This window comes from Eumetopias jubatus, unplaced genomic scaffold, assembly GCF_037043125.1.
Source record: "Eumetopias jubatus isolate StellerSeaLion01/CBP00866 unplaced genomic scaffold, mEumJub1_p1.0 scaffold_3, whole genome shotgun sequence".
In the NCBI taxonomy this organism is placed as follows: domain Eukaryota; kingdom Metazoa; phylum Chordata; class Mammalia; order Carnivora; family Otariidae; genus Eumetopias; species Eumetopias jubatus.
Genome location: NW_028274809.1, coordinates 28353210 through 28369018, shown reverse-complemented (window position 1 = coordinate 28369018; position 15809 = coordinate 28353210). Strand labels below are relative to the sequence as shown.

At 37.3% G+C, this 15809-nt stretch overlaps 1 protein-coding gene across 1 annotated transcript in view; it reads left to right on the top strand.

Annotated features, from left to right (window-relative positions):
• PTH2R (parathyroid hormone 2 receptor) overlaps positions 1-15809 on the top strand; it is a 74879-nt gene that overhangs the window by 43624 nt on the left and 15446 nt on the right. Inside the window, exons 8-9 of the mRNA XM_028112179.1 lie at positions 4996-5056; positions 12846-12912. Coding sequence (XP_027967980.1) covers positions 4996-5056; positions 12846-12912 — 128 coding nt within the window. The remainder of the gene's footprint in view (positions 1-4995; positions 5057-12845; positions 12913-15809) is intronic.

The following is a 15809-nucleotide window of genomic DNA, read 5'->3' as shown; positions in this document are numbered from 1 at the left end:
CCAACTCTTGGTTTCCACTCAGGTCATGATCTCAGGGTTGTGAGGTTGAGCCCCCCAGTGAGTCCTTCCTCGAGCCCCGCATCAGGCTTCAGGCTCAGTTCAGAGTCTGCTTGAGATTCTCTGCCTCTGCCCTTGCCCCTTCCCCCACTCATGAGTGTGCATGCACGTGTGCTCTCTCTCTCTCTCAAATAAATGAATAAAATCTTTTAAAAAAAGAGGATCTCTCCATTACTTAAATGCAGCTACTATTTAATGAAATAAATACCTAAGTATATTTGATTAATAGACAGTTTTTCCCTTAGCACTGACAGTCTGATTTTAGCATTATCATTTTGATTTCTGACTCATTTCTCTAAATTCCATTAAGAAAAACAATGATCAAAAAACATTATAGCTGCTTTGCGTGATCTTTTGCTAGAGTAGTTTAGAGTGAATCCAATTTCATACTTTCTTCCAATGATGTGATTTATCCTGATTTTATCATGTAGTCATGTCACCGTTGCCAAACTTTCCTGTAGAATATTTTCATATTCTGTATTCTCTGAAAATAATCAGGAAAAGATAGTACACTTCCAGTTTTATTATATTTGTATCAGGTGATCTCAATTCAGCAAATATTTTTTGATTATCCCATTGACAGTAAATATAATTGAAATACAGAGATATGTGTTGAAGTCTCTGCACACAATAAGCATGCAGTCTGACCCAGTAGGTTATTTTGTTTTGTGTTTGCCTTGTTCTGATCATACATATTATATTCAAAATATTTAATTTACAAGATCTATTCTCCAAAAAATTGTTTAGAATAGTCAATGTAATACCTTTACACAGTTAAAAATCTTCAACTGGCTTCAAGCAAAATTTAAAAACGTAGAAAAGCTATTTCTCCCTTTCCTTATGAGTTTTAATGCCATTACTAGTTCTACTGAATGTTGCCTTAAAGTTAAAATTATATTCAACAATTAGAGTCAATAAAAGATCGATATTTTAACCCTACTTTATGAAAGATACAGAATTTGAATCTTTCTGCTAATCATTTTCCCCAGTCTTTTTAGATGTAATTTGGGATTTTACTCCTAACCATTTAAGATTATATAGATTATTACCTCTTTAAAAGAAAACAAATATAGTCATATTTATTTATTTATTTATTTTTAAAGATTTTATTTATTTATTTGACAGAGAGAGACACCAGCGAGAGAGGGAACACAAGCAGGGGGGAGTGGGAGAGGGAGAAGCAGGCTCCCCGCCAAGCAGGAGCCCGATGCGGGGCTCGATCCCAGGACCCCAGGACCATGACCTGAGCTGAAGGCAGACGCCTAACCGTCTGAGCCACCCAGGGCGCCCCAATATAGTCACATTTAGATTTACGTTTGTAGCAGTTATGTAGATTTATCTCAGTGAGTTCACCTGGTTTCAAAATTTCACTTCATCTCCATCAATTTGATCTTTTAAGTTTCTGCCCCCTGGCAATATTTAATTCAGTAAACATATTTTCTTTTTTATTGTAGCTCTTCTGTTTTAGACTGGTCCTTTCCCACAATGCCTTACTCTTCTTCTAGAGCATTTTTTTGGACTATAAATTAGATATATTTTTAAAATATTTCTTTTGTTTCCTGTAGCAATTCCATCTCAGGGGGAGGTAGCTCTTCTAAAGTTTCATAAATAGACACTCTTCTTTGTTGTAATGGAAGACTTTCATAGGCTTTGCAATTTTCCTGAAAGAGAGTTGTACTCATTCAGTATTGGCTTAGAGTCCCATGAGAGTTGAGAACAATTCTGCCAAAATCATATGGAGGTACTTCTTGGTTCCTTAAAGGATGAAACATAGGTGGTGGGTATTGAATTCCAGCATTCTATGATGGGTAGTGAGGGAACTGGAAGCATAGCCTAGAGCTTCATGTCTGAGCAGTCAACACAGATGGATTCCTAGGGGCATCAAGGTTTCTGGTTGGTAAGATACACAGTATGTCTGTAGCAAAGCTAGGCATCCTATGTCATGATGGGTCTCTAATTTTTAGAACTAACTTTACTCTTTATGGTCAACCTGTGATTTTACAATACTACAGTAGGACCACCGGAGGAGGGTAAGGCTGAGGTATGGTTTTATGAAGCTTCTAAAATATCTAAAACAAGATGAAACTACATAGACCAAGATGAGAAGATCCTTTTTACCCTCCATGACTTCAAAGCATCTCTGTTTTATGCAGTGGGCTGCTGCATAAGTTTTTATTTGAAGGAAAGGTTTAATTGCTAAAACATTTTGACTACTATTAGTTAGTCCAAAACTTCATTTCAAAGGAGAGTAGTAATGGAGCCACATGAGTACCCATATCTACTTATTATTAGACTAGAGATTGCCTCCCTCTCAGAGTCACTTATTTATACTGATATTTTATGAAGATAGCTCTCAAGGTAAATGTATATATTAAGTGACATTCAAATTTACATTAAATTTACTTAAATTAGCACTTAGACTTAAAATAACATCTAAATCTCAAACATTTTCCCCTGTATTTATGTGTCCTAAATTATATAATAATATGGTACTAAGACTGGTGATGCCAAATCCTTAAATCCCAGAGTGGTTTTAATTCTTTTTCCTCTGTGGTTGCCTCTGTGCTAGTTTTGTGAGCTAGAGTCTTCCAAGATGATGAGAAAAGTAATTTCATTAAGACATGGTATCTGATATAAGATGTTTGTTATAATTATTATCTAAAACAGAATTCCAACTCAAGCACCATTTTTTTTTTAAAGATTTTTTATTTATTTTTTTGACAGAGAGAGACACAGTGAGAGAGGGAACGCAAGCAGGGGGAGTGGGAGAGGGAGAAGCAGGCTTCCCGCGGAGCAGGGAGCCCAATGCGGGGCTCTATCCCAGGACCCTGGGATCATGACCTGAGCCAAAGGCAGATGCTTAACGACTGAGCCACCTAGGTGCCCCTCAACTCAAGCACCATTGATCAATGTGTATAGAACATCATTCAGGAAATTGCTTGATTGGGAGATTGTAAAGGAAGCAAAAGATAAAGACCTGGAAATGAGAAAATGTGAAAGTTCTGATCAAAGACAGATACTTTTTAAAGATAGCCAAGGCAGCAGAACAGTAAAGGGAGCTACATCAGGCCTTTTGAATCACCCTATCAGAAGGAGCTCTACTCCATTATACAGCATCATTCTTGTTTTTAATTCATAGCACTGACTGAACCAAAGTTATGTTATTAATTTTGCATCTCCTTCCAGAATATGCTTCAGAAAAACAGGGATAGTGTTGATCTGTTTATTGTTTTATCTTCTGAAATTAGAACAATCCTTGACACATACGTAGGCACTTAATAAATGGTTACGTGATAGATGGATGGATGGACGGATAGGTAGGTGGGTAGATACATAGACGGATAGAAAGATAGATAAAATATGTGAACTGAACCTAAGAAATAACCAGAATTGGTAGATCTGTTTTGACAAAAACAGTTTCCTGGAACATAGAATTCGAACATATTTTTTTATAATGTTTGAAATTTAGATGTTCTATGCAAACAATAAATAAAATTTGAATGTGGAATCATGAAATTAAGTGGCCACACAGTCAGGCTGAGGTTAAATTCAATTAGATGATCACTGAGGAAGCCAAAAAATTTTCTATTGCAGTGTATCATCTTATTTTCACTTTTAATAGCGTTTTTCTTCATCTGAACCTATTCTTTTTCACTTTTTTTTGCTAAAAAAAGAATATTTGAAAAATTACAAATGTGTTTTTAAAAGTAAAGAATTTAATATTGTGCTTAATAAAAAAATGTTCTAAGTTAGATTAAAACTTTTTCTCTCCCTTTTAAGGTATCGTCTTAACTTCTGCAGTGTTTCCATTATGCTCTCTCTTTCCTTTCTTTAAACCACTTTCATAAATTCCACAGAATGAGAAGTTGTCCATTAAATCCTTTGGTCTGTTTTGTTGTGTTCCATAAAAGTTATGATTTGTGATTTTTTTGTGTGTGATGTCAGAGTCCAATCAACTATAACATGAACTGAACAGTCAGCCTTTACCGTGGGCAGCCTTTTCAGACTTGTGGAAAGTAGTGTAATGGATTTGACATTGCAAGCTCATGAGGTGTTTAACATTTATGAGGGATACATATCTCACACTCAAATCACCAAACTCACATAGCGGTCACCCTTCCCTATGGTCTAAATGCATGCAAATGCTTGTCTTGAGCCAATATGAACCCCCCAAAAAGAAGAGGCTAAACTGATTAAAACTTCCCAATTTTATAACTTCTCAGTATGGCTTCTCTATGGCTTGCATTTTTAGAATGGCTAAGTTCTAATTTTTTATATGACATCAGCCTCCCTGCTGCTCCTCATGAAGTCTGTCATGTTGCTTCACTTCTCCTTGAAAGCATGTAGCTGTCAGTGTGGCAAGAGTCAAAGCCCAGGGCTCCAGCCGCTGCCTGCTTCTGGCCCCAAGAACTTCCTTCCCCTCCCGTATAGCTTGATCCTACATCCCTCAAGGGAAAATTGGGCCAACCTTCTATCTTTAGACTTTCAGGAACAAATGACAGCAATGTACTTGGCTCATTTTTTGAGTGGACAAGATGAAAACCAAGTGGAATTTCTTGTTGAGATACCAACATTTTTCATTTCTGTTTTTCTCTCTCAACTTTTTTTTTTTTGAAGTTTAAGTTTTTTTTGTTTTTTTATTTTTTAAAGATTTTTATTTATTTATGGAGAGAGAGAGAGAGAGAAAAAATGGTAGAGAGAGAGCATGAGAGGGAAGAAGGTCAGAGGGAGAAGCAGACTCCCTGCGGGAGCCCGATGCGGGACTCGATCCTGGGACTCCAGGATCATGACCTGAGCCGAAGGCAGTCGCTTAACCGACTGAGCCACCCAGGCGCCCTCTCAACTTTCATAGTATATTCTTATGTGTGCTGAGTATGGGATTAAAAATTCCCTTCATCTTAAAGTAAATACAGTTTCTGAATCCCTTTTTGATTGCAGGGTTCCCAGCTGCATTTGTTGTGGCCTGGGCTGTGGCACGAGCAACTCTGGCTGATGCAAGGTGAGTGAAAAAGGAGAGGTAAGGAGAGCACTTCAGATTTTCTCATGACTCATGCTTCCTGCCTGGAATTGACACTTGCTGCTACTGTTGATTACATATCCCCCCCACCCCCAGGGATGTCATGTAGAAAGTTACCTTGATGTGATTGTAGCCTGTGATACATTATCAGCAAGCTATCCATCCCAGAGGTCATGGGACAGAAAGACTCACCGACCAGATTAGGATGCTTGACCTCTTTAGTTTATAATATCATTTTTAAAATATATTTTAAGAAGCAAGGGGAAGGAGATGGATAAGTTAACACACAGGATATGACACAAGCCTGTGGAAGCACATCCGTCTTCTCCACTTGACAGTGTGGGTGTGAAGACCAGAGATGAGGTTGCAGCAAGGAGACCCACAGACAGAAGGTGCCTTAGGCCAATGACACACATTTCCTTTCTCATATTGATGGGAGGCAAGTATGCCTGGTCATAGCTGTAGCTTACCAGTTAGCCTGCTAAACAGCTTTGGGTTTTGTCTGAGTTTCTTGGGCACAGGATATGTGGGCATGGGTTTCACCAATCAGTGGCTGAATTAAGATGTCAAGAATATTGAGCACTTCCTGTGTATCGGAATATTTTGTGCCTCATATATTTGGTGTATAATGAGTATTTATTTATTTATTCATTAAGATTTTATTTATTTATTTTAGAGAGATAGAGAGTGCAAGTGAGGGGAGAGGCAGAGAGAGAGGGAGCGAGAATGTCAAGCTGACTCGGCGCTGAACACAGAGCCCAATGCAAGGCTTGATCTCATGGCCCTGAGGTCATGACCTGAGCCGAAACCAAGAGTTGAGGCTTAACCAACTGAGCCACCCAGGCGTCCCAGGTGTATCATGAATATTTAGTGCCTGGTTATACTTATGTTTAACATGCATGGGGCCCACTTGTTACCTACTTATTTGAATTTGATACAAACTATGGGTTTCAGCCATCCTATTTTTTTTTCTGTCTTCTATAGCAAAACTAAATGTTTTAAAAAAATAAAACAAATGCACATTAGAAGTAATCCATCCTAGTGATTCACTAGGATTTTCAAGTAGCCTGGGGTTAATTTAAAGTGTTATGGAACCTGGACTGGATCACCTGACAGAAGAACCAAGCGGCACCCAGAGATCTTGGAGGATAGGAGGTTTATTTGACGCCGGTGGGCTCAGAGGAGAGTGATCTCCAAAGGTCTGAGCCCCGAGCACAAAGGGGGAAATTTCTACACTTCTCCTTCTGCATACTGGGCCCTTTTGGTGCGTGCACAAAGCGGGGCAGGGAGAAGGACCTGGATTGGTGCGCTCAGGAAAGCAGAGCAAGGAGAAGAACCCGGAAGAGCGCCGAGCAAGGACTGGGACTCTCTTGATGGCTCAGTCAGCCATCTTAGGACACAGATTTTCCTTATCAAAAGCAGCATTTTATTTTATTTATTTTTAAAGATTTTATTTATTTATTTGAGAGAGAGACAGAGATAGCAAGAGAGAACACAAGCGGGGAGGAGAAGGAGAAGCCGGCTCCCTGCTCTGTGGCACTCAATCCCAACACAGCGCTTATTTCCAGGATCCTGGGATCACAGCCTGAACCCAAGGCAGACACTTTCCCGACTGAGCCACCCAGGCACCCCTAAAGCAGCGTTTTAAGGTACAGGGCAGTGATGCTGGGTGATAGTAAAAGATGCTTTTTTAGATTTAGGCAGACCTGAGTTCAAATCTTGGGTTCAGCTATTAGTTTTGAGACCAGGGGAAACACAGATGATCTCTTTGTATGTCCATTTCTTAATATAAAACAGTGATAATAATGTATAAATGACATTAATACAGACAAAACATGGCACAGAGCCTGGCAGCTAGTAGGCACTAAATGGGAACATGATGAGAAAGAGTTCAGGTGCAGGTTACTCACAGGCCTGTTCTGGTACTTCTTGGTTCTCTGACAACAGATGCCCTACCTGACTTCTCTGAGGCTTGGTTTTCTCATTGATCAAATACAGATAAAATGAATATTACTCTTCATAGGGGTGTTGTAAGATTGAATGAGATAATGTACATAAAACACTATAGGGTTTGGAATAGTAAATACTAAATACTTAGTAGCAAGTATTATTCCTTTAATTATTTCATTAATTTATACCTATACATAATGTCTGATCAAAACTAATGTTTTTGTTTATTGTTATTCCATTAGAAAGCAGGACTTACCCTTTCATTAATCCTAGCTGATGTTGATGTTTATCCTATCAAGTCAGTGGAGCCTTGATTCTGCTAAAGTTAGAGCTTAAAAGTGAGGCTGGAGAAGAGATGGGGGCCAGATCTTCCAGACCTTTATAGGTCATACCAGGATGGTTGGGGTATTTTTCAGTGATGATGACATAACAGATTTGCATTTTATAAAGATCATTACCAGCATGTGGAGGAAAAATTGGAGAAAAGTAATAATAAAGATGAAGCTAGCATTTTTGAATGACACCCACATTTCAGGCACTTTCTAAGGGTTCTGCAAATATCAATTTAATTGCACTTCCTATCAACCCTATGAGACTGAGGCCAGAAAAAGTAGCTGGCGTTGCACAGCCACAGGTTGTAGAGAAGGAATTTGTCTAGAGAGTTGGGCTCCAGAGGCACTCGGTAAATACTATGGGCAGACTAGAGGTTTCTATTAAAATCAGTGATATTTATTTTCTGTGGAGGAGGAGTGTTATAGAGGGATTCCTTTTATGGTATCACTGACAGCTGCTCACCCTTCAGTTGCTTAAACACCCCTGATTAATGAGGGTGCACGGTGGACAATGCCCATTGTACACTGGACAGTTTTTCTCATTCACATGATAAAATTATATCTGTATTTCATGGTGTTCAGAAAGTAAAGCCATAACTACAAGTACTCTACCAGTTCAGTGTGTTTCAAATGCTCTATTCCCCCATGTAAAATCTTCCTTATCAAATTCCTGTAGCATTTTGTATGTAGATTCCAAAATTATCTCTTTCTTACATACTATCTTATTTCTCTTGACATCATGTGTAACTGTCAGATTAAAAAAAACAACAACTATGAATTACAAATGGGCAGGAGTGAAATCCTCTGTTTTTACAATAGAGAACTGTCCAATACTTGCTGTTCAGTTCTTATGGATCTATTTTGCCACTTTCCTCTGTTTGCTAAGGGTCTACTGAGCAAAGATAAAGTTTGACTCAGTGCAAGTTGTGAGTTACTAGGAAATGTATTTCCTCATCCATTCGTTAATTGTGGCAGTTTCCCTCAGTCTCAGCCTTCCCATTTGTAAAATGAGAACATTTGTGGCTATGAGTAAGATTGAGTCTGCAGGGGGTAGATTTGAAAATCAGGTAAGAGCCCATTTATGAAAAGACTTTATAAACTCCAACTTCTATACAAACATTATGTTAATAATTTAGGGTTAATGTTATCAATTGTCATCATTGCTATATGTGCACAATGATACTGGAAATGTCAAAGACTTAGAGTGTCTGCTATTTGATTTCTTGGGGGGTGGGTTGAGTCAGTAAAGAGGTACTAGATAATGCTAAATGATTTTACCCTGAGATGTGGAACCATATAACTTAGATTTGAAATTTTAGAGAAGGTAAATTCTAAGGCATTTTTTGGTTTAATCCCCTCATTTGAGAGATGAATAAAATGAGACCCAGAGATACCAGGTTGCATCTTCATAGCCTGTAGTAATTTTGACTCATTCATCCATTCAACAGACATTCCAAGCCTTGAGCACAGAATGCAAGCAAATATATTCACAATGCATTTTATATTGAATTAGATAATTAGTTTTCTTAGTTATCTTGTATTATTTCTTGAAAATTATAAACTAAATCATAAACCATTAATAGTCATATGTATTTTCAAGGAAAAAATTATTATTTTTCAAGGAAAAAAGTTTATTATTTTTGAGGCAAAGAATCTTTTGCTACATAATATTTAAAAAATGCAACTGACATTGAATATTGCTCTAAAACAGTTGAATTGATGTAAAAAAATTAAATGTTAGATCATGTGACTCCTCTGTACAAAACATTTATTCTTACAAACTCAGAATAAGATCTTGAATTCTATAGTGTCCTGATCTGAGCATGATAATTGGGTTAAGGGATCATTTTATATTTATTTTGCATACAAAATAAAACTATGTTATCACATACATGGCATGATTTCAAAATTGCCTAATTTGATTTTTCATGGAATTCAGCTTGTCTCTAGATAGAAAGTTTTTGAGGGTTTTCTTGATAGTAATCTGACCTACATATAGTCCTCTGTCACAAAGTTCAGGTAGAGAGAGAGCTTGGAGCATCTCCAAAGGAATTTGGGGTCTCTGTCCTATCGCTTACATTTGAGATTCTTCTTTTTCTGAATTGACCTTTCAAAGCCTGAAATCTGATTTTCTCTGCATCTTGGCCATTTAGAGTTAAGCAAATCAGATCCAGCTTTGGAAGACACTCTTAATGCTATTAAATATACAAAGGAAGTCTTACAGTTCTAAAATTCTATCAAAAGTCATTTGGCTAAGGTAAGGTAAGAAAGTTGAATAGTTTCGATTGGACAAATTGGCCTAAAAAGTGAGTATTTTTGTTTCTCTTTCTTTTTACTTGAAAAAGCAAAACACCCTATATGATACCTTATCACCTTCTCCCTGCTCCTGCAAAGGAAATGGAATGCCAGCAGGAAAGGTGGGTCCCGTAATACAAAAGACCAAGAAAAGATAGCCTCTGTCATTTCTAGGAAATCTGCATGGCTCTCAGGGCTTCTGTACTTCCTCTTCTCAGATTGTGAGTTATGGACACAATGCAGTGTTCATTTCCCTGGATCTCTCCTGCAGAATAATGCATTTCCTATTCCTAATCCTGGCTGTAGAAAGTTCTATTTTCTAGGCAGACCTCTGTGCCTCATCCTCAACTTTCACAACTGCATTTTTACTGACATTCATTTCTCCATTTTCTAGAGCGTTAAAATTTCATTTACAAAGTCTGAATAGAGGGTAGTTTCTGAGCCTTGTTAACAAACACAGTGTGAGGTGCGACAGGGAAGAATTAATGAAAAACAAGGATTAATAGCATTTTCTTAAAAAAAGAATCTGAAATCTCAGTTGCCTTTCATATCAAAGTGCAAATTTGAAGCTTTGACATTGAAAACTATCAAAGGCAAGTTTTTCCAGTTTTTAGAGGTAGCTGACTTTGACCTATTTCCGAAGTATGTTGCAGAGCTGGAATTGGGCAATTGAGTTGCAGTGTGTTAGGAGACACAATGATGAATTGTTACTGAGGCAAAGAAAGAAGATTGTGAAGATACTACCAAATGTAAAAGCAAAAAGAAAATTTACAGAATCCAGGAGTCTCGTAGCTAGTGAATCTGTATTCAATTTATATTCATACAGTAAAATATGCCACTTTCCATATAGTAGAAAACCTTTTTAGGGTAGTGTGATAGATGTTCTGCACAACTCAGGAACACTCTTTTATCCTTCTTGTCTGGTTGAATAATGTGAAGAATAGATGCGTGCAAATAATGCTAGGAAATGTTTAATAATGTGCAAATGCAAACTTTCCCGTCTTTGATATTTCCATGTTATGCAAACTTCAAGTCCATTGACTTTGCAGATTTCAATGTGGTGGGGCCGGAATTACACTTTGGTCTTGAGGTCTAGTTGATTCAACTGTGGTACATCCTTCCAATGGAATGCTGTGTACTGAGCAGTGTTGGTACTGATATGGAAAGAAATAAAAAATAGACAGTTAAAAGGAAAGAGCCAGTTGCAGAAAAGAGTATACATTGCATTTTTTTGAAGGGTAAGGGAAAGTAAGATTATAATATCTGTATCTGTATATGCATAAGAAAACACTGGAAGTATGTAAAATAAAGTAATAAAAGATGTTACCTATAAGGAGAGAGGCAGGGGCAGAGGAAGATAGGAACATGGGAAGGACTGAGATGTCTCAATGGCTGTCTTTTTATACAGTTTGATTTTTGAAATGAGAATGTATTGCCTACCTAAAAATATTAAAATGTAAAAGTAATATAGTCATTACGTATGTACTGAAAATGTTCTACCTTCAAGGAATAGCTGAAATAGCTTTTTATTATCCAGAATTTGTTCATTAATTTAAAAGTAACTTATTGATAAATTTATCATCTAAAATTAAATAATTATCATTATATCCCTAAAATGTCTTTTTTTAAAAAAGATTTTTATTTATTTATTTGACAGAGAGAGACACAGAGAGGGAACACAAGCAGGGGGAGTAGGGGAGGGAGAAGCAGGCTTCCTGTGGAGAAAGGAGCTCCATGTGGGGCTCGATCCCAGAATCCTGGGATCATGACCTGAGCCGAAGGCAGATGCTTAACGACTGAGCCACCCAGGCGCCCCATCCCTAAAATTTCTTTATAAAATTTCATTTATTGTCCCCACAATCAATGCTAGGTGTTGTCTAAGGAGAAAGAAACTGAGGCTTTTATTTATGGATCTTTAATGTATAAAAACTGCTTAAAGTGCTACATTAAAGTTTCAAGTGGAACTAGTTTTTCTCAACACTGTTCCAAACCAGTATGAGTGAGATTGAATCAAACTTATTTTGAATTCAGTTCAATCCAACAAATATTTGTTGACTCCCTATATGTTCTGTATTATTCTAGGCACTTATAATACATCAGAAAATAACAATGATCCCTGTTCATGTAGAAACTAAATTCTAGCTGGGGTGAGAGTGAAGCAGAAGATAAACATAACAAATAGGTAAATTATATAGTGTTTTTATTAAGTACTGCTAAAAATGAACTTTTAAAGTTAAAGATAAAATCACGGATTTTATGCAGATATAAAATGAGCACTTGTCAAAGATTTTTTAACTCACTAATTATGGAGGGAAGCAGTAAGAGGTTATAACTTGTTCAAAGAAGAACTAAATCACATGCCTGTATTTAGCAAAATGAATATTGAAATAAATTTATAAATACATGCAACAATTCAGTATTCAGAAGGCAATGATCAATCACATTCCACTGAACACAACTAGTTTTCATTTCTATGCACAAAAATCATTTGCATCTAGTTTTCTGTTGCATTTCTACCAGCAGGAATCATTTGCATTACTGTCAGCTTTCTATTGCATTTTGATGGATAAGAATGATTTGCATTATTGTCAGTATTCTCCAGTATGTGGAGGTGTAACATAAAATTGCTAGAACTTCTGGAAGTAAGAGGACTTTATCTTTCCAGTGATAAGAAAAATGAAGTATCAGGTGCACCACATTTATTTATTTATTTATTTATTTATTTAGGATTATCTTAGAGAGAGAGAGAGAGAATGGAGGGGACAGGCTGAGGGAGAGGGACAGGTGAAGCGGACTCCCCACTGAGCGTGGAGCCTGGCATGGGGATCTATCCCACAACTCTAAGCCAAAACCAAGAGTCGGACTCTCAACCAACTGAGCCACTCAGGCGCCCCCATGTGCACCACATTTAAAAGACAGTAATTTTTTGTGGCTCTGGAAATGTGGTTTTGAATCTTATTGCTATAAAATAAACAATATTTATAGTACTCTATAGTTAATAGTACAGAAACCAGGACCCATTACACATTTTTTTTTTTTTTTACTGGTTTGAGTGTCTTATGAGATTTGTTTTTGTCTACTTATTTTTTAATCAAAAGCTTGGGACTGGAATGTTCAGTAGAACTTAAAATGCTACTTTCTCACTGTCTATTTGCTTTGCCAATTTATTCATGAAAGTTTTTTTCATGTCTCAGATGCTGGGAACTTAGTGCTGGAAACATCAAGTGGATTTACCAAGCCCCAATCTTAGCAGCTGTTGGGGTAAGTGTTAAAACCCTGTGTCATGGAAAGAAAGAAAAAGGATGCATAATTAAACTGCTGCTAAAACCAAGAGAAAGTGTGCCTCTTACTTTGTCCTACAAAGGTTTAGTAGACTCACATTACAGCAATAGCTGTTAGGAGAGTCTGGGCTGGGGATCATATCCATATTCATGGCTGACACTGAGATCCATGCAGAAAGCACATACCCTCCCTTTAATGAGCTAGCATATGGGTTCAGTTCTGGGGCTTCAAAGTATCTGTGAACACGTACATGTTCAAGCAGCTGGAAGGTCCTAAAACTCTTCCCCCTTTACATCCATTATGTTGGAGCTCCACTTTAAGGTTCTGATCACTTGGTAGTAGGTCAGGAGGAGGAGGCAAATAGCCAGAGAACAGAGGAATTACTAAGAGAGTGAAAAATGATAGTATGATTCATTATAAAGCATTGACTAAAGCTCTTACTTGGCATGCCGTCCCCAAGGAGTTAAGCTGATTCCATATGGAAACATATCCCGCAGAATACTGTCTGATAGATCATGGGAAAAAGACTGGAGTAAACAATGCATGCTGCGAGGACCTTTTATGTCTGTAGTATTTCACCTACATATTACATGTGTATTGTGAAAGAAAACAAAGTTACACTTCTTTGTGTCTAACACAACCCCCCAAAATGTTTATTCTTGACTTCCCTTGAAGGTTTTATCTCATTAGCTTCTCCATGATTTGATGAAGAAATTATACTTGTATTAATTCAAGATTATAAACATCTTAGAAAGAGGACTTATGTTCCCATATTAACTGTTAAATCCCTTAAAAGTAATGCAGCAGCACAATTTTTAACTAAATTTTTTCTTGGTCTTTGTTCTCCAATTTCTCACATTTCTCATTTTGTTTTCTGTAGCATAAGGCATCACTGGGTTTGTCATTATGTTGTCATGCTTGATGGCAGAAGGACAGCTATTAATGGGACTGAGGTTTTGTAGGATCTATCCAGAATCAGAGAAAACCTTTTTTATCTCATAGGAAAAACACAGAAAGAGAAATAGAGAAGCTTGAAAAGGACTCTTCATTTCAAAAGTAAATGTTTATAGGGGGAAATAAAATGTAGAACACTTTCAGAGAAGCCGGTTTGTATCCTTGCTAAAACAGCCTGTTAGCAAATTAGACCCCATTTCAATGTCCTAGGAGAAGCTGGAAATGGACAGTGGATAAATGAATGAATGACTTAAATTTATGAACTCTTATCACTTTAATTTTAATGAAGTATTTCTATTTTAGTCTGGTGATAAACCATCCCATTAAACCATCTATTGATAAACTGTATCCCTGGGGAACATCAATGAACTTAAAGATACAAATTCACTTTATAAAGTAGTGTCTGGTGTTTACTACTCTGATTTCCCTTTTATCCACTGATATTTTATCCTCATCTGTGCTTCCCAGCCTTTCATTTTCTTTCCTCCGAGTTCCTCCTCCACTGTGTTTGCTTGTCCATCGCTTACCATCCTCTTTTTAAGGGGATAACTCAGGTCTTATTACTTTTTTGTGTCCTCAGTGCCTTGTACTGGAATCGTGAAATAAGAGATAATTAAATATTATATGAAAATGTAGGCAAATTTAAGAACATTAAGTTTGAGTTTTCATTTGATGAAAAGAAAAGACATTAAAACTCCAAGAGATCCTTGCAAAATTAAGAATTGAAGCAAAGGATCAGGTCATGATCCCACGGTCCTGCGATTGAGTCCCACATTGGGCTCCTTGCTCAGCAAGGAGTCTGCTCTTCCCTCTGCCTGCCTCTGTCTCTCTCTGTCTGATAAATAAATAAAATCTTAAAAAAAAAAAAGAATTGAAGCAAAGGACAATGGACAAAAGTAAATCATAGGACATCCTCCATTGAAACAGTTGATTTTTAACCAAGGCTTTGTTTTTTGTTTGCAGATCTTAGTTACTCACACTGTCAACATGGATGAGAAGTTTATTTGCTGAGGTTTCTAAATTGCAAAGAAAAACAGTAAAGTTTGGTGATTATAGAGGTTCTAGAAGATTCCCTGTTGGGGAAAGGGGAAAGAGAGCTAGAAATGATGGTATACTCAATGCATATGCATTTTAAAGAAAACTTAGATGGAAGCCATTTTCATCTTCTTAAGTTAAATGATGACACCTCCAAAGCAAGAATTCTTAAGTGTATTTCCAATATCACAACATCCATTTAATTTCAAAAATCATAGTCATGATCTCAGGGTTGTGAGATTGAGCCCTCTGGGGCTCTGTGCTCAGTGGGGATTCTGCTTGAGATTTTCTCCCTCTCCCCCTCCCCCCATATGTGCTCCCTCTCTTTCTAAAATAAATAAAAAAAAATCTTTTTAAAAAAAATCAGAGAAGATTCAAGAGTACCTTTCTGTTCACTGAGTTACCTTTTTGTTTTAGTATAACAATTCAGTTATCACAGTTCCCTTTAAGATGCCCTCACTTTACTGTAGAACCAGGGTGTAAAGGAAGAGATGTGCCCCAAAACCCATCCTAGTGTTTTGAGTGAGGTGCTCCTTCCTCTCAGCTGTTCAGTGTCCTGAAGCCAGAAGGGATGATGCAAATAATAACAATAAACACTGCATAGTGCCCTGCGGTGGGCACTGTTCCTAGTGCTTTATTTACAGAGATTTATCTAATCTTCTAAATGAAGAAACTGCTCAAGATCACAGAGCTAGTGAATGGTGGAGTGGTATTCTAACTTCAGGGTCAGTGTCCCTATCCAATGAACTCCTTGCACATAAAATAAAATCCAACATCCCCAATGGTCTAGGGAAGACCCTGTCACTCGTGCCTACACCCTTTACATGCACTACCTCAGCTGTGTTGTTTTCCTTTCAGTTCCTTGAACCTGGCCACCTCTGCCTCCT